This window comes from Pholis gunnellus, assembly GCF_910591455.1.
Source record: "Pholis gunnellus genome assembly, chromosome: 21".
NCBI classification, from domain to species: Eukaryota; Metazoa; Chordata; class Actinopteri; order Perciformes; family Pholidae; genus Pholis; species Pholis gunnellus.
This window is the reverse complement of record NC_136548.1, coordinates 18,889,472-18,908,696: the sequence shown is the minus strand read 5'-3', so window position 1 is coordinate 18,908,696 and position 19,225 is coordinate 18,889,472. Positions and strand designations below refer to the sequence as shown.

The following is a 19,225-nucleotide window of genomic DNA, read 5'->3' as shown; positions in this document are numbered from 1 at the left end:
CATAATGAGTATTTTTAAAGCATGTTTTGAAGCTAATATCTTTGTACTTTTACTTAAGTAAGATTTTGAATGCAGGACTTTTACTTTTTAACAAGAGTATTTATAACAGATCTTAATTCTTCTTCCGCCACTTGTGTTGCATTCTCTTGTATTTTCTATATTATAATCTTCTGTACCCGTTACATGTGGTTCAAACATCTTAATGCTTCATAGTTACAGGTGTTACGTCATGTTACGTTACGTCATGTTACGTCATGCGCTACATTAAACTCACCAGGAGCAGCCAGGCTGGTCAGATCAGTATCTGGCGTTCTGAAAGTCTCTCTTTGTCGTTTAAAAAAAAAGACCCAAACAGTATTTTGGATTAACATTTATTCATTAAAAGGTCGTGTAGAGACCACAGAGTTCATTAGTGTCCATCCAGACATGGGGTGATGCAACAGGAGAGATACAGCACACAGCTAAACCACATCTTTAAAAAATAAAATCAGTGCACAGATAATCTTACAAAGATTGCATAATATAAACAAAGGATATAAAAGTTCCCAGAAATAGTGCAAATCGTACCACCACCAGGAAAACTAAATGAAACCTGCTCCACTCTCATTGCCAATTGCCTGAATGCTCCTCAGTCCACGGAGCCAGTTTTCTTCATGAGAAATAAACTTGACGTGACGAAGAGAAGTGCAAAGAAAAACGTCATTTGGGTGTTTGGGGGGCTACATGTTACTGACACACACGTTTTAAGAATGTTTGCTTTAGTGAACAAAGTACCCAACATTGCACGTTAGGAAAGCAAACATTAAATAAATATAAATATATATATATATATATATATATATATATATATATATATATATAGATAGATAGAGTAAATATGACGTCCACGTTTAACTTAATGCAGAGCTCGTGTTTCATTTTGTCCCGTTAAAACGGGAACAAGGCTACATGTGTGAAAAAAAGAAAAGACAGCATTTAAATAAAGTTTTCACATTTAAAAGGTGATTATTTACCCGACGGTGCATAAGCCTCAGGCATAAACTTCTCCAGTTAAATGCATTTGATTCGTTAGTGGATGTAATGTGCTCTCATGTTTGGAAAGTCAATCGGCTTCAGACTCAAAATGCTTCAAAAGAAAAGCGGATAATTAATGAATCATCTTCAGTTATTGATGACAAAGCAGGTTTAAAACAGCAAATAAAATCTGGGACAGAAACATGTGAAAGTCGCTCCTCCCACACACCTCGTGTAAAAACAACCACGACGACGCTCAGAAAACCAACGAATCTTAGGATCATTTATTCAAATCAGCATCTATAATTCATATCAAACCACCTCTTTAAAATGAACCTTCTGCTTCACGACTGTTCTGTGATATTCTGTCTTACAGAGGTGGACAAAACCAACACACCTGCTAACAAACTCTTCTCTGTGAAGTCTAGTTTAGTTCAGCATTAGATCAACTGTTGCTGTTATTTTGTCCACCTCCTTGTACTCACGCAGCCGTAACGATTGTACTGAAGCTGCTTCATTAGAGACAAAACTCACCACTCAGCTCCATTCGTGATCAAAACTAAACTCAACCCAACAAATCACAGAATGCTCCCGTCTGTCCAACAAAGCATCTTAAATTCCCTTTAAATCGATCGTGCTCTCACCTGAATGTCATGAAAAAAATTACAATTTATCGGTTTGCACCAACAACACACCCGCTTGCACAAATTGGAGATTATGCAGATTATAGCCCCAGCTACTCAGAGTATATACACAACACAACACACACACACACACACACACACACACTAAACAGGCTAGGTAGAGTTAACAAAACACAGCTGCGTGATTAAAAGTGGCACCAAAGTGAAGCTGCTGAGTAACAAACCCTCCTCTCACCGGAGGCCCAAACGTACATTCAAAATCTGTTATCAAAAGTCTTCATCAAACCGGGCCGAGAGACGACAAATCACAACCCGGAGCTCCACCTCTCCGTGTTGGAGGGGATCGACCCCGGCTAACGTCTAGCGAGGGCGGTGTGCTACATGGACTGGTACACTACGGCCCCAAAGACACGGGTTCTGGCTCAAAGCTAGATCTGCAGAGAGGAAGGCCACAGGGCAAAGATCATCCATCCAAAAAAAACCCTCATCCCAACATCCGTCTGCCACATTTCTAAAATATTCAACCTGGTCGTGAGCGTGCATGCAGAAACACTCAGTCCTGAAGGATGTAAACGTGGGTCTGGACATTAAGAAGTGCATGCTGGTGTTAAAGGAACTGTGTGGAGCATCTCCTCTGCCCCACATATATCATAACACTACTATGCAAACTATTTGTGCACATGCTACGGACACCAAAGAAACTCAAAAGAACGTCTCCGTCTCCGTGTGAGGTGCGGTGGTGTGTGGTTCAGAGATGTGCTGCTTTGGTACGGTCGTGGATGGATCCCAGGTCTGGTAAAAAAACAGTTTCACAAACACAACAGACGAGCAAACACACTTACTGCAACGCCTCCCACGGAGGGGAGCGGACGGAAGCATTACAAAGCATAAATATTATTTATATGTTTTCCTTTTACTGACTCCCTGTGAAGATAAAAAAACACCGTTAGAAAGAGGAGGAGGTGTCGCGGCAGGCCCCTTGGTCAGTGCGGTTCAGAAAACACGGAGCACCAGTGGACGAGGGGTTAAAACACGAGCCCTGAGCCCAAACACACACACACACACACACACACACACACACACACACAGTCAGACCCAGTGTATGCGAGGCCCCTCCCCCACTCAGGTCCCATTCGTTTAAAGGGCGGTGGGCGTCGGTTTAGTGTGGAGGGGGGGGGGGGGGGGGGGGGGCGAGTGCTGGCGTGAGCCCTCGGGGCGCTCGAGGCCTGGCAGGTCTGGATCTGGTCAGTCCTGGTCTGCTGCCAGCCGGCTCCCTTCAGGTGGAGTTCAGAGCTGGTGCACGACGCTCTCTGTGTGGTTGACGGGGACGGAGGCGTCCTGCCGCAGGCGCTGCCACTGGAAGGTGGTGCTGAGGGAGCCGACCTCGTCCTCCTCCTTCTCCTGCTCCTTGGCGAACTCCATGAACACCTACGGGACAAAGACACGGAGGAGGAGGAGGAGGAGGAGGAGACGTGGGTAGAACAAAATAATAGTGAACATGAAGTTAAGACGTTTATTTGAAACTGTGGCATTTTTCTAAACCACATACCTGCTCCAAGGTCGACTGGGAGAAGTTGTACTCTTCAAAGTTGAAGGTTTGCTTGGCTGAAAATAAACAGAGATGAAGAAGATGAATTCAAATGAATGACTCAAAGTTGTGTGTGTGTGTGTGTGTGTGTGTGTGTGTGTGTGTGTGTGTGTGTGTGTGTGTGTGTGTGTGTGTGTGTGTGTGTGTGTGTGAGAGAGAGAGACTCACCTCTCTCTAACTGAGAGAAAGACGTGGACAGCGACTTCACGTCCTCCATGGGGATCTTGTAAACCATCAGAGTAGCAAAGCTGCAAAGAAAGCATCAGCCGACATAACTAAGCATGAACACGTAGTAACGCGTCTGCTGTTGCACTAAATCATGAATACGGCATCTTTAAAAAAGTGTTTGAGGTTTTAGCAGAGCTTTTATTTTGAAGGGTTCATTTCACTTTCCACAGAACCAAACAATAACAATAATATGTTCTTATGGGAGGAAATGATGTTCTGTGCTTTAACAGAAAGTTATTGATTTATTTTACAAACTGTGTGTGTGTGTGTGTGTGTGTGTGCGTGCGTGCGCGCGTCTCTTCCGGTAGCGTTTTGTTCCGGACTTTTCCTTGTCAGAGTGCGTAGCGTGCTCCCTTTCCTCCACACAGACTCGTTCGGCGGGCTTTGGGTCTCACCTCTCTTGCCGGGCGGCGTGCGGAAAGATTCGGAGGATCTCTTTGTGCAGCAGCGCCACCTGCTGGAGCCCCGTCAGCTCCTCTCTGAGCTTCACCTCCAGACTGTAACCTCGTCCGTATTTCCCTTTCAAATGCTGGATGGAGCCGATGCATCTGACGGAGAAAAGAGAACAGACGGAGCATTGAAGCGATGCAGAGATCTTGTTCTTTCAGAGTAAGAGTGCCACACAGCCGCGAGCGCTAACCTCAGCTGGCCCGACACCAGGATGGCTACGCGGTCGCAGACGGCCTCGGCCTCCTCCATGTAGTGCGTGGTGAGGACGGCTCCCCGCTGACGGTTCTTGAAAGCGGCGCGTATGGCTCTCCTACACAAAGAAGACACGGAGGTCAGAACCCTCCACAGTCCTCGGGAATGAATTAGTTCTGCTCTAACAGCTGAACCGACTCTGTGAACAAGATCATCGCAAAATGAAAGAATACATCAAAACCAGTTGAAAGAACATGAATATCTGGTCTCACCACATGCGCTGTTTAGACTTGGGGTCCATCCCTGAAGACGGCTCATCCAGTAAGACGATCTGAGGATTCCCGATCATACTCAAGGCAAAGCACAGCTGTAAACAAGACGTTCAGTGTTTAGTTCAGTCATTTAGAAATATTCAGCTGTTCATTAAAAGTCTCTCACTCTTCACACACACGGTTTCTTGTCGAGTGGCTTTGTGCCGTTAAAACGATGAAGATGTTCTCACCTTCCTCTTGATCCCAGCTGACAGGGTCTTGGCTTGTTTGTTCAAGTGGTCCTTCAGCTCCAGAGCGTTCACCACACTGACAACAACGAGAGTCACACAACTCTTGAGTATTGCTGCATCTCCTCCATCATAAGGAAACAAGCGTTCCTATTTACAGACGTTACGATGAACCAGGTCATCTGATCATTCCCACCGACGTTCGTTTCCTGTCTTGAATCAACGCTGAAGATTCATTGCTGGTGGTCAGAGTGAAGGGAGGCTTACCGTTTGATGATGCCCGGTACGTCCTCTCCTTTCAGGCCCTTGATGGCGGCGTAGATCTCCAGGTGTTCATGCAGAGTGATCCTGGGCCACAGAGGGTTCACCTGAGGACAGTAGCCCACATGCTCCAGAGGATTGTCCACCGGACGAAACTCTGTGCTGTAGTCGCCCATCAGGATCTGAAGGAAGCAGAACAGACGTCAGTGAGCTGGTGATCTACTCCTTTTCTACAAACATTAGATTATGCTCATATTTTCATTTCTTTTATGTCTTTACGTGGATGTAGACGTGTAGCTAACCTAACCGTTATATTAGTGCAATAATAACAATAATAGCGATTCATATAAAAACCCATTGGATTCATTTTTAGCATGAATTCCACAGCTGTGGGAAAGTAAAAAGTCTTAAACGGGGATCAGGAACTAAACGCCCGGAGTAGAGACGAGGAGGCTTCACCTGGCCGGCAGTGGGGTCGGTGTCACCTGACAACATGTGCATGATGGTGCTCTTTCCTGCTCCGTTGGGTCCCAACAGTCCAAGAACTTCACCTGAAGTTAGAAACAACGGTTTGATTTTTCCTGAATGGAAGACTATGGCTGAAGTCCAAACCGTTTGGAAACAAAGGAATGAAAGCGTGAGTGCTCTGGACGAGAAAGAGTCAACGTACCTTTGCGAACACAGAAGGAGACGTTCTTCGCGGCCACTTTCCTCGTCTTGTTCAGAGAGAAACCTTCTCTTCTGCCTTTGTACTGCTTCCTCAGGTTACTCACAACCACCGCTGGTTTCTAAATATCACAGACACAGTGAAGAGACAACATCACTGTACCATGAATACAAATAAATCGTGCAAATTCAGGTCTTTAAGCTCAGTCAAAAACTCTAAAAATTCAACATCTTGTGCACAGTTAATATTTTCACTCCAGGTCTCGATTACACCTGAACAAGTAGAAGATCAGCTGTTTCCTCACCTCTTCACAGGACTGGCAGGTGAGGGCCTCCTTCACTCTGGCCTTCTCCATCCTAACGTCCTCGTCCTCGTTCAGCCCTTCTTCTGGGTTTTTCTCCACTTTGGGCTTCGACGACATCCTGGAAATGCAAAAGAATCGTCCGTCATTATGACATAAAACTTGAACTAACGCGAGTCTCTGTTCAGCCTAAGAAGCTTGCACTGCTTATCATTTATTTCAAATAAAATAAAAATGCACTGAGGCAGTGTGTGCTGTTGAGTTATGACCCGACACGTGATCGCTACCTGCTGATTGTCCTCCCTCCGTAACGGATCTCAAGCCAACGAAGCAGGAACAGCAGCAGGATGCACTGGAGATACGGCTAAACACAGAAACAGACCAGCTGTGTTATGGCTGAACATTCACTGAACGTAGAGATGTTTTAAATTGAATACATACAGCTATGATAGCAATGAGAAGGTTTTTCCACAAGAAGTTCTCCTCGTACAGAGAGGGGAGGAAGGTCGCCTGTAAACGGAGAACACACATCAGTGAGGCGGCTCCTGCTCATCTAAACAGTGTTATTGTAAAGGAGTAGATTGGATTATTTGTAGTGTGGTGGTATGCGGTACTTCTCCATAGTCAGTGTTTTACTCCAGTAGATGGAGTTTGGAGAAACAGTCACGAGTACCAGAACGGGAGCAAAGTATTGTAGACGCCTAAAAGCATCTACATCAGTTCATGTGTAAACTCTATTCTGAATATTTTCACCTCTTTATGTTGCTGTCAGACAGGGACCTGAACCAGCTAGCCTTTAACTTTGTCAGTCTGCTTTTGGGGCCGTGAACATACAGTTATAATCAGAGGTAGAAAAAGCAGCTTATGGTTTTATATGGGAGACATGGTGAGAGCCGGGGGGCTTAATCATTCAGTATGTGAAGCCACAACACAGACAAAGAGCTAAAAAAGGCTCAAATCTACATTGTGTTGGGTGAGTTGTTGTTTCATTACTTCTTCATCGTGTCGTCTAAAATGTACCTTCATGCAGGTTTAACACAAAAAGATAAACCACTGGCTGAGCTCCTACCTTGGTGATACAGTTGAGGCAGCCCATGAGAGGATACAGAGGGTTGAGGAAACACAAGATGTTGTGCAGAGTTCTGGTCAGTTCAGGGTTGTCGTTCACAAATGACAACTGAACCAGCGAGGCCGACACCACACACACCTGAAGAGCCAAAACAATGAGCCCGTTTACATTTATTTTAGTTACTGTGATCACAGTTCTTCATGATTTCAGGAACACATTTTATCGTGCTGTTTGACACCCGTATTTAAAATGTGTATACAGGCACACAGCCTCACCATCATGGAGATGACAGAGAAGAAATCCCTGTTGCTCTGGACTCGAGCGAAGCCAAAAGAAAACACGTAAGTGAAGAGAATCACGGCCGGACCAAAGCCGACAGTACACAGGACCTACGAGAGGGGAGAGGAGGAGTCACGACCGGCAGACTCAACAGCAGGACATTAGAACATTACCAGCATGTATGTGAGTTAACGGCAGTACGGACCACAGAGGTGAGGTTGCTGGAGGTGAGCAGGTTTCCAGTGTGGAAGGAGAAGAGGATGATGGTCATGAAGGAGAGGATGAGGTAGTAGAAGGGCATGTCCACGGCCGCCTGGCCGCACCAGTAGGCCGACGGCACCAGACCCGAGATACGTAGTGTTGAGCGACACTTGATCTGAAGGAGAAAAGGGTAATATACACACGGATGAAAATATATGCAGATATATCCGACATCTACAGTATTAATAATCAGGACAGTGAATCTGTGGAAAAGCCAGCTGTAATGGGAACTGCATAACAAGAATAGAAACAAAACACGATCTAACTTCTATGAGTGTCTATGTGCTCTAGAGGAGGAGCTGTGTCACAAACCACATGACCAAGACGTACCCGGTTTCCTGCTGCTCTCTACTTCTCAAACTGTCCAATAAAAAGGTAAAGTGCCACAAAAAACATTCTTCAAAAATGAAGCAAATCAGTGAAGGAGGCGTTTATAAGCGCACAATATATTTACCTATCTAAATATGGGCTGAACTGTCCCTTTAAGAAATCAACCCTCTCAGTCAATGTGTCTTCATGCTGTGATGATTTCTTCTTTGTGAAGTAAATGCCTTGCTGGACAGATGAAATGATCGTCGGTAGGTACAGTCAGTGATTACCTCTCTGTCTCGAGTGTGGTCCATTGCGAAATACGCAGGCATTCCAGCTGCCAGCATTCCCAGTATGATGGCCTCTATGTACACCAGAGCGTAGGACGTAGCGTCTGGGATTTGCTGAGGGGTCACAGTCACAGTGGGAAACATTCAGTATCTTTAAATGACTGAGGCAAACAGGACAGATAAGATGTGTGTCATCTGCCTCCTCAAATACCCACATAATCAAATGGTTTGGTCCAGGTTCGGATCTGTCCGGTACCGTTCAGTCCTCTTAGAAGAGCGTTGCTTAGTATGTTGACAGCCATCGGCAGGGAGTGAACTGTGGTGCTGTTGAACGCAACACTGTATTTGAAACCCTGTTGACAAACGGAAGAGAAAGAGTTAAAGAGAGTCAAGAGAACTCAGCAGCTCTCAAACAAACGGCCCTTCATCTGGAACACTACGACCACAGGGGGGGCGAGCCCACATCTGGTGCGTCATCAAACATCTGGTATCAAAAAAATTAAATTCAATCAGTCCAATGACACAGTGACCTTGCTGGATCCTGTGACGTTGATGGCGGCGCTGTGGGGCGCTGCGGCCATGTAGTCGCTCTGTTTCATCATGTCCACTTTGATGTCCTGAGACTGCAGGTTTTGAATGAAGTCTGAAATATCAGATCCTGTCGGCACAAGAAAGAAGCCACAACTAACCCACGTGCAAGAAAACGGCAAAATGCAGCAAGAGTGGCCCCCACGGGACAATTCTTATGGATTGTGGTTTGAGGTGTTGTTTAACAGTTGTACAGCGGTCAGTATCCCATCACAACATTTACAGCAGAAAGAAGATCTGAGGTCTCGTTGAGAGGACATTTAATGACAAAACCAGAAAACCTGAACCCATTAGCTCGTTTCCTCCGAGATCAAGAACCTCCAGCAGAGACTCACCCGAGGAGTTCTGAACCAGGAGGCTGGTGGCGTATCTCTGCTGCACCTCGTTCCTTTTGAGGAGGTAAATGGGCAGAAACTGGCGGTCTGGGGAGTGAATCTGGATGTTTCCTGTGGCCAGAGACAGGACGAGCACCGCGGCAACAAACACCAGGAACAGGGCCAGACTGCAGGAGAGACGGATCAAAGAAGGGGACAAGGTCTCAAAAACACCAAAAATGTTTTGCGTATGCTGCCGATTATAGTTCTTAGAAAGCAAACCACCAGGTCAGACTTAAAAAAAATGGAAATCGGATAGAAAATTCTACATCTAGTTACTTGATTAAGAAGTTCATGTTATCAAATGAAATATTAGCCAACATTGGTTTGCAAGTTTATTTGCATGTAATGAGTTATCGATGTGTGAACATTGAGAGCTGCTCTGTGGCTGAAGGTGTCATTATGTATTAATATATTCTACATAAACAACTACATTTAAAAGAAAAAAAGTCATGTTTGAAAGCAAGCTCAGTATCTCAGTCCCGAATGACCGACCCTGAAACTGGAACTCGTTTTCAAATCCTTTTTGTGTCTGAACGCTCACGTGTAAATGAAGGCCTTCCTCTCCCTGCGCATGTTGAGCATGTGCAGCCAGGCCACGGTGCTGAACTGCTGCCGCCACAGAGCGTGACCCGACACCACGTCCGACTTGCTGTCTGAGAACGTCAGCAGCCGCTGGTCTGTGTCGTCCACGGAGGCGTTGTCGCATTCCTCCTCCGCCTGCTCCCGATTAAACACGCTGTAGTCTGAAGACAAACAGGTGGACAGAGACTCATCTGGACAGTCGTTTCATTGAGTTAGGAAGTAGTTTGGGAACACTGCTTTGGTGACACACTCACCAGCTTGGTCCACTTCAGCCTCTGCCTCCAAGCGAAGAAAAACATCCTCCAGTGTTGTCATTGAAACCCCATAGTTGATAATTCCCAGATTGGGTTGACAGTCGAGCTCTGAGAACAAGCCTATGAGAAACGAATGAATCAGTACCGTGTGCAGTGCTGGTCCACTGATGTTACGCTCAAAGCTGAGGCACAAATGAGTCGCAGTCATTGTTTTTAGCATTTGACTGGTGAGGATTTCATAGACAGAGGAAACTAGGTCAACTTAAAAAGTAACTTCAAGGGATAGTTTGGATGTTTTGAAGTGGGGTTGCATGAGGTGCTTATCTTAGTCAGTGTATTACTACAGTGGAAGGCGGTCAGGAGTACCAGTACGGGAGCAAAGCAATGCACTGATGCAAAACATATTTAAGACACCTAAAAGTGTTCAGTTTAAGTGTAGGCTTTATTTAGAGTACTTTCACTGCTTTACCTTGCAGAAGGAACCTTGCAGAAGGAACCTTGCAGAAGGAACCTTGCAGGAACTGAAGCCGTTATCTATGCAGTTACTTCACCTCACCGAACGCAGGAGTCGTTGTAATACCACTGCCTCGATCGGTTAGTTTGTCACACAAAACACGCTACATTGCTTAGCTTCTGTGCTGGTACTCCTGTCTGTTTCCATCTACTGTGTAATACACCAGCTATTGATAAGTACCTCATACAACCTTACTTAAAAACATGAACTATCCCTTTAACTGGATAGTGTGGTCTGACCTGAAAATGTGTCCATGCTCTCAAAAGGCAGAGTGAAGGTCAACTCCGCCTCGTGTTGTCGAGATAACTTTGCTTTGGGAACGTGCTGGCTGACCAGTGACGAGATCTTTTCAGCTTCACATCCCTCATTGATAGACATTCTGCGTGGGAGAAAGAGAAAGCTAGTTAAATAGAGTCCTATTGTAGTTTAGACCATTTGTTAGGATTTAGAAACCCTCAATAAGTTGTAGCAAAACACAACATAAAGGATTCGTATATTATGTCATACATTCATCAGGCTATTTATAAAACGGTACACCAAGGAGCCACTAAGGCTTTGAGATATCCAAAGATGGGTCACTGTTCTGTGACTTGCAGCAGTTTCTAATACTTGAAAGTTGAAAGAATAAACTACATCATGGAGGTAGAATCTACTTGCCTGAGATGATATCCAACACCACACTTGACCTTAAGATACATAGAAGAGCCGACACATTTCAGCTGCCCTTGAGAGATCACAGCTTTACGATCTGGAGAAAAAAAAACATACGAGTTTAACAATAACAACAAATCTATTATATTTGTTATAGAATCAGGTCTATAACATTTTGTTCCTCATGGTTGCAAAGAACAAAATTCTTCAATTAAAATCTTTTTTAACTGGAAAACGATGGAAAGAGTACAAGTTTTCATTTCTAAGTTGGGATAACATCGGCCTCGTGGTTGTGGTGGCTGTGAATCAGTGGTGCAGGTTACGTAACAGAGAAAGTTCATACCAGCAAGAATGTCAGCCTCGTCCATGTAGTGTGTGCTGAGGACAGTGACTCTGCCGGCTCTTCGGCTCTTCAGCAGCGACCAGACCTGGTGCCTGGAGCACGGGTCCATGCCTGCTGTGGGCTCGTCCAAGAGCAGGATCTAGCAGGAACAAACATAGCGCAAACTGCTCAGAATGATGCGATCGTGCTAAGACTGGTGGCAGAGTGACCGATGACTCCAGGCATGTCAAAGACGTTCCAGTCCGGGACCAGGATACACACAAAAACAAAGTAAACGATTGATGGTAAAAAGGACTTTCTGCAGGTACCTTTGGATCCCCGAGGATGGCGATGCCCACAGAGAGTTTCCTCTTTTGGCCTCCGCTCAGATTTTTGGCCTGAGCAGTCATGATCTTCTCCAAGTCCAGATCCTTCAGCACTTTGGAAACCTATTAGAAAGAATCAAAATCAAAGTCACCCTCATGCTACATTTTGGAATAAGCCATCTAAAATTAGAAATGGCTCAAATTGATACTAAGACGACGTATGCTCATTCAAATATTTTCAGACAAAACATTTGACGAAATAGGCCTTGAAACAAAACTAAGTAGAAGACAAATGCTGTTAGATCATCACATCACCTCGGCGTCGATGTCCGAGGGTGGGATCCCTTTGATGGCAGCAAATATCCTGAGGTGCTCCTCCACGGTGAGCACATCAAAGATGATGTTGAACTGGGGGCAAATTCCCACCAGCTGCTTCATGTCTGACCCGTCTGCGATCTCGGCTACGGGGGAGCCGTAGATGGTGGCCGAGCCGCTGGTGGGCGGGCAGATGCCACACAGGATGTTCATGAGAGTGGACTTTCCAGCGCCGCTGTGTCCCAGCAGAGCCGTGATCTGGCCCTCGTAGATGTCAAACGTCAAACCTGGGGGAAGGTTGTAAAGAAAGAGAAGGACGGCATCATGAAAATCAGTGAGAAAATTCACATTAACATAAGAGCGGACACGCAGGAGTGCTGAACAACATATAGTTCGAGCATTGACATCATTGGACGCCATTAACAGGCCACCAAAGGAAACGGGCCAAGTACACAACTCAACTAAACATATAACATAGGTCGACTACTTTTTAATGCTGAAAAGTTACATATTATACCTTTAACTGGACACACTGAAGTGGAACCGATGTATTCTGTGAGAACTGGAGCACATCACAACATCTGCTGCTAATGGAGAAGGTGTACATGTTCAGCACTCACCTCTCAGAGCCTCCACCACGTTATCCTTCTCTTTGTACACTTTCTGGATGTTGTTGATGCTGCCAGAGAAGGAGCAAACAAGCAATGTTGCAGCAACATTTTTTTTTACAAAAAGTGTGAATACACAGAATCAGCATGAAGAGCAGCTCTCAGGTTACAGGCTGGTCCCACAGGTTCTCCTCAGCCAGGACGAACAGAGCCACGAGCGGTGGCACTGAACCAAGAACACAGCCGGGCTGCACGTTTAACTCTCAAAGCAGAGAGGCTGCATTTCCAAGAAGTCCTTATTGCAACAGAAATATGCATCCGACTGACATTCATTATGAAAGTTCAGATTTTTACCGGATGGCCTCTTTCCCTCTGAACTCGGGGGAAACCGGCTCGACGGACTCGGCGCCACCGGGAGCTCCTTTCACCTCCGCGTCGTACACTGAGCTCACTTCAACGTAGCGCTTTCTGCGTTTGGACCAATAGGACGGCTTCAGGAAGTACACCAAGGACCTCCTCATTCCAAACTCACCTGCATTTCAGACAAAACGTCATTGTTAATAACACTAAAACAACGACGTTAAGATTAAACTTCAGTGATCCCACAGGGAAACTTGGCTCATGCAGAGCTGATACGACTAATAGTATTAAAGCGGATTTAATTAGTTGTGACTTATATCGAGGTATACTGTGTGTATGTGTACTTACCAGGCAGTACCTGGTCCAGGTAGATAGCCAACAGAAGGTAGAGGATGCAGTCCACAACCAGCATGAGCAGGGGCACGTAAAGAGGATGAGGGCCGTTGGCCAGCGAGGAAAACACAGCACCATCTCCCTGGGCCTCCAGGTAAACCACCTAACATATGAATACACGTTATTCACAGGCGTGTTCTATTTGGGGAACTGCATGGCTCCTTGTGGATTATTACTTTTGTTTATATGCAATACCAAAATGACTGGACGTTGACCATTTGAAGGACATTTTTCACCTGTGCGATCCCGATTGAGAAGGCGCTGGGGGAGAGCAGGCAGAGAAGCCAGACCAGCGGCTGTGGGAAGTCCTTCATCAGCACGGTGAACAGTGACAGGCAGCCAAACACCACCGTCAGCATGGAGCCCACCGTGCTGGCAAACTTGGGCTTCTTAAATAACGGAGTCAGCATGAAGGAGAAAAAGATCTGTGGAACGAGAGAGAGGAGCGAGAGTGGGCAGAGGGAGACAGGAGGAGGGAACATAATCAGAATGATCATGACTACATCAATGATGTAAACGCCTGGTTTAGAGACTGTACTGGGGGATATATATACATTTCTTCATTTCCTACGTATCCCCATGTCACTGGATATTAAGCAGTTTCTTTAAGGATATTTATTCCAGAACATGTTGCACATGAAAGTTAACGAAATGAAGAACTGTCTATTCTTTGTGTTTGAACACAGTATTTCTGCCCAGTGTGCACTAATATCAGTAGTAATATACTATTTGTAGAATTAGAGAGAGAGAGAGAGAGAGAGAGAGAGAGAGAGAGAGAGAGAGAGAGAGAGAGAGAGAGAGAGAGAGAGAGAGAGAGAGAGAGAGAGAGAGAGAGAGAGAGAGAGAGAGAGAGAGAGAGAGAGAGAGAGAGAGAGAGAGAGAGAGAGAGAGAGAGAGAGAGAGAGGTAGGATTGCTTCTGGCGTGTGTGATCCAAATATTTCCAATAATAAGAGCGTTGCTAAGTCCAAAATTCAATAAAAAAATTTTTATCATGAAATATTCCGGGCAAAATGAAACCCAAACTATGTGCATGGCTCGTAGACACCGCTCAGGCTCAGTGAGAAGATAAACATGTGTCTACGTGACACTTTAAACAAAGCAACACAGGATCACTTCTCCTCGATCACAGCTCTACTCACCGATGATATTCCATAGAGGAAGATGAGGAAGAAGACAACTAAGAAGTCACTGTTAGGGAACAGGGCCGTGTATGTAGCGATGATGGCCATCAGGAAGGACATGGTAGTCACCAGAGCAGCATACAGGAGGCCCCATGACAACCTGTTGTACAACACAAAACCTTAAGCACAGACACAATCAAACGCATACTAACAAAACTGTGAAACTGCAGCGACCGAGCCCTCTTCTTCCTCACCAGAACGAGGTGTCGTAGAGCCCCATCATGGTCATGGTGTCTTTGAGGCGATGCTCCTTCTCGGCCGCCACATTGACGATGAGGAAGGTGACGAAAGGTGTGAAGGCCAGGACCAGGTAGATGGAGATGAGGGCGTGGGGGAATTTCTGCACCTCCACGGAGCCCGGCTGACCCATCATCACCACCTTCAGGTCCATCTCACTCCACACTGAACGCTTTGTCTGCATCTGGACACAGCCGACGGACCATTAGCACTGCGTTGACATTTGATTTGTTGTATAAGAAGTTTTCCTGAGCAACGCGAGCGCTGCATCTTAAATTTCCTCTTTCAGTTTCGAGTGGGTTCACGCTGAAGAACATTGTGCTGATCTCTGGCTGGTCTCACCTGGATGATGGCTGCGTCGATCAGAGACTGGAGGCGGATGAAGCCAGAGTACCAGTAATTAGCTGCTCTGCAGTTCACCGAGCTGGTAAAACAGTTGGCTGGAGGAGAACAAGCACAACGGCAACAACATAAGGACTGTGCATGCCAGATATATAAGGCATTTCAACTCTAGTAGGCAATAATCTGGATGGCTTTTAATCATAATATTGTAAAATGTTCTAAATAATAGGTTTTGCTTTTCCCTCATGGGGAATACAGACTATGGAAGCCCTCAGAAGCAAGTGAGAAAGTAAATTCTGTTGATCCATTTTATAAATCTTACTTGTTTTCTCTCTGGTGTTTATGAGCTAAGAACTCATTTTAAACGTGTTTGCCGGGATAATCTGTTTCCAATTGTGAGAGCTGGTGAAAAAGAGTTTGGGCAGGTGATGGTTTGTTCTTTGTCGGGATCATTTTAGTTTGTTGTTGTAGTGCTTACTTTGGCCACAAGAGGCTGAAGTGCACCACTAGTAAATAGGACTAAAAGCAGTCATGTTTTCTTCCAGAAGAGTTTTCATTTACAAAACGTGCTGCCACACAATATATGTACCTTGTGTTTAGAGAGCATGGGGAAATAAAGTATTTTAAAAACCACCAGTTAAAACTTTTGTTTTTGTTTCAGAGATTTAAAAAAAGGAATTTAGAAACACAATACTGGCTAAATCTTTGTTCACCTGTCATATCAGAAAGAGAATTAAGGGGGTCTGAACATTTTCTAAAAAAGGAAATTCTATACGTTTAAATAAAAGAAGTCAAAATGAAAGAAAGTCAGAATTAGACTATACCAATAGATTCTGTGTAATCGCTGGGTAAGGGCAGCTGGTTGTACGGGAAGCGTAGCCTGTAAGACGTGGCAGAGCTGTCCATGAACACAACACCGACGTAGCTGGAGGGCTCGTACAGGCTGGCGTTCTCAAGGTCCTCCTCACTGGCAAACATTTCCAGACGATCCTGCATGTCTGAAAACACAAGGAGGGGGAGAAGGGCGTCGTAAACCAAGAACGTTCTGTGCTAGTAACCTTCTGGTTCTCCTTCCTCAGTCACTTATCCATTTGACGCAGATCAACAGATGTCAGGAACATCACAAGGACGCGACGGTTCTCAGGCACTTACGCATCTCCTGGGCCACCTCTTCCATGATGTGGTTGGTGATGTTGCTGATCGGTGTGTAGCCCAGGCCCTTGAAGAAGTGGTCATCACGCTCCAGCTCCAAAGTGCTGATGCCTCCATAGTAAACGTGAGGATTCAGGGTGCTGATGAGTATCAGGAGACCCAACAGGAGCAGAGGTAGGATCAGTTCCTGCAAAGACAGACACAGAGAGGCCGCTGATGAGAAAACCACGAATAGTTTTCCATCGTTCATCCTTTGTCCAACCAAACACATAACGGATAAAAGAAATCTCCAAATTACTACTTCTCCAGTTAAACACAGTCTGACATCGTCCAGCTCTTCCCAGTTAAGATGGAAGAATACATTCACCATCATTTGTTTCTGTCCCATCATCTCCTTCCAGGTGGATTTGGTCATAAAGCTTGTGACCATATGCGAGTGTTATAACATGAATCCACGAGTAAATAGAGCACTTTGCTTTGAGGCTTTACAAATTCTTCTTTTATTTTCAGTCATGAGCTTCTAATACTGACTCTAATATCTAGAAACCTCAAGACAAATGACAAGACGCTGCAGCTTCACCTTGAGAAGCAGTCAATTAAAACAATGAATTGGGAGCCACTGGCATGTCAAGAGCTGATTTCAGGCTTTTAAATAGCTTTCTACAAAGAAATACTTTAGAGCTTTTAGTTGAGACAGTTCCACTGAGAAAACTTGATCAGAGAATCTTGTTCAGCTGAGATTATCACAATATAATCAAGACTTCATTCAGGAAACACTGTCCTCACATTAGAGGTTTTCTGGGGCTCTGTTTTCCAGTTACCCCCAAAACGCTCCATAAAAAAATAATTTGATCAATTATAAATTATTTATCCTGAGCCAGCGACAAACAGTTGGCATCTCTGGTATAAATACAAGCCGTATTAATCACACTGCAGCTTCGGACTTTCCAAACTGCTGTTTAGGAAGCTGCAGGAGGTCCCTCAGTGCTGCCTCTCTAAAGAAAAGTTGACACACACAGTGACATTAAAAATGCATCAGCGCAAATGAAAAATGCATGATGTAACAAACAGGAGAATGGACGGTAGAAGAGGCACAAGCTCTCTCTTTTATCCAATTCCAAAATCTATACTGCGTACAAATGAAGGAGTACTTTACTAAGGGCAAGAGGTTTGGGTGTTTGTTTCACTGGAGCAGCTACATTTGTGACAACATGAGCACATTATAAGTCTTATTAAGTGGAGCTGAGCTTTCCCTGCAATAAGCACAGAGAGAGCTGACTGAGCGATCCAGACATAATATGTGCTAGCCTTGAGAAAAGGTACGAGGAATCCAAGATAACAGCAATTTATTTATATATAAAGGCAAACCAGTAACGTAATAAAAGACAAATGACTCAGGTTTTAAGTTGTGAAAATATTAAATTCAGTATCTACCATTTATAAATTACCTGCACAAGCTGTTACACACACACACACACACACACACACACTACAAGCCCAGTTCCTTCTCCATTCACTGTGCACAGTGTACGTCACTGCTCCACAGTGGCTCCTATCTAAATATTGACTGAGCCACATGACACGTTGCGGGATATGAACTGTCAAACACTGCAACAAGACAGCACAACAGATTCATACCAGTCTGCTGAAAGAAACCGACGCACCTGAAGACTCTGTTGCTTGGTCCTCCATTTGATGAGCAGATTCTTGTAGAGAAGACTTCTTGTTTGGTGCCAGACTCCAGCATCTCTTCTATACGTGGGTTGCATACTTCCTGCATTCCTCATCGGGATGACGTACGGACGAGAAATCGTCTCCCTAATGCTGGCCTCGGCTGCAAGTTAGAAAAAAGAATTAAAAATGAAATGCAAAACTCTCCATTTACTTGAGGCTTTTTTTGTTTTATGATACAAGCTTTACAGAACAAACAATGAAAGCAGTTGTGTTTTAACTAACTGTTTCATAGTAGTCATAGGCTTAAACCATCAATCCACACACACACACACACACAATACCAAGGGTTTAATCAGCAAATGTAACCATTTTTGACTGTATCAAATGCTTTGAACCATTTTTAACACAACTGCTTCATAGTTATTCGGAGCTTCAGAAAGCTTTGCTCTAGAAAAGCAATTAAAATATATCAATCTGGACTGGAAGCAAACAATTCATCTAGAAACTCAACAGTGGATGAAACGTTGCAGCCATAACATACAGTATGTTGCTGTGGAGTTATAGTTCATAGAGGAAGCTACAAATTAAAATACTTTCACTGTTGCATTGAATATTTCTTCAGCAGTAATATAATCTTAGTACACAAGACAAACACATAGCATTTGCTTACAGCACTGCTGGGCAGGAACGTATGCCTTTTCCTTCTGCAAAAACAGTTGAATGTTGCAGTGTGCACTGAATTTAGTTCCTTCATTTTGCATGTCTGCCTAACAAAAGCAATACACTATTTAAAACTACTCTTAGATATGCAACAGTGCAGCTTTCCCCATCGTCTCAGTGAGTCACCCACCGCTCCAGAGCAGCTCTCACTGGGACGATGCTGTGCTTCTCCGGCTGGAACCACAAACCCAGTAGAAGCATGTGTGTGTTGGCAAGGCTCACGTTTCAGTATGCTATTGAATTGTTCGTTTGAATTAGAGAAGCACCGTCTTTTGTGCACGAGGCTGTGCGCAACATGAACGGACAGAAATCAGACGTTTGTTTGCATCACCTGAGCTAACGAAGGACTCAGGCTAGCAAGCTGCAGCAACACAGCCGATATCGACCGGAAAACATGCATAATGCCACTGATAGAAAGGGAAGAATTTAACATACTCACGTATGAAATACATTAAGGCATATCTCTCCTCAATTTGTAGTTTAACGGCCTTACATTACAGAGGTTTTATGTCAAGTAAACAACCCTGAAAACGAGCTCCCTTGTTTCTTACGTCGCTCTGGATTCTATTTCCTCCT

At 44.7% G+C, this 19,225-nt stretch overlaps 1 protein-coding gene across 1 annotated transcript; it reads right to left on the bottom strand.

The window, feature by feature from the left end:
• Positions 1-364: 364 nt before the first annotated feature.
• abca5 (ATP-binding cassette, sub-family A (ABC1), member 5) lies at positions 365-19,224 on the bottom strand. The gene is made up of 38 exons (XM_079183021.1): positions 19,089-19,224; positions 17,920-18,089; positions 16,256-16,442; positions 15,928-16,101; positions 15,104-15,201; positions 14,719-14,945; positions 14,483-14,624; positions 13,579-13,767; positions 13,298-13,445; positions 12,944-13,121; positions 12,602-12,660; positions 11,982-12,268; positions 11,670-11,789; positions 11,362-11,500; positions 11,025-11,115; positions 10,607-10,746; positions 9,854-9,973; positions 9,559-9,760; positions 8,976-9,142; positions 8,583-8,710; positions 8,268-8,405; positions 8,053-8,166; positions 7,398-7,568; positions 7,189-7,302; positions 6,914-7,051; positions 6,286-6,354; positions 6,132-6,208; positions 5,848-5,965; positions 5,547-5,664; positions 5,336-5,427; positions 4,883-5,058; positions 4,619-4,694; positions 4,389-4,483; positions 4,115-4,234; positions 3,870-4,022; positions 3,415-3,494; positions 3,208-3,263; positions 365-3,086 (listed from the first exon to the last, which is right to left on the bottom strand). The coding sequence occupies exons 1-38, from the start codon at positions 19,099-19,101 to the stop codon at positions 2,946-2,948; spliced, it is 5,025 nt and encodes a 1,674-aa protein (XP_079039147.1). The 5' UTR covers positions 19,102-19,224; the 3' UTR covers positions 365-2,945.
• Position 19,225: the final 1 nt, after the last annotated feature.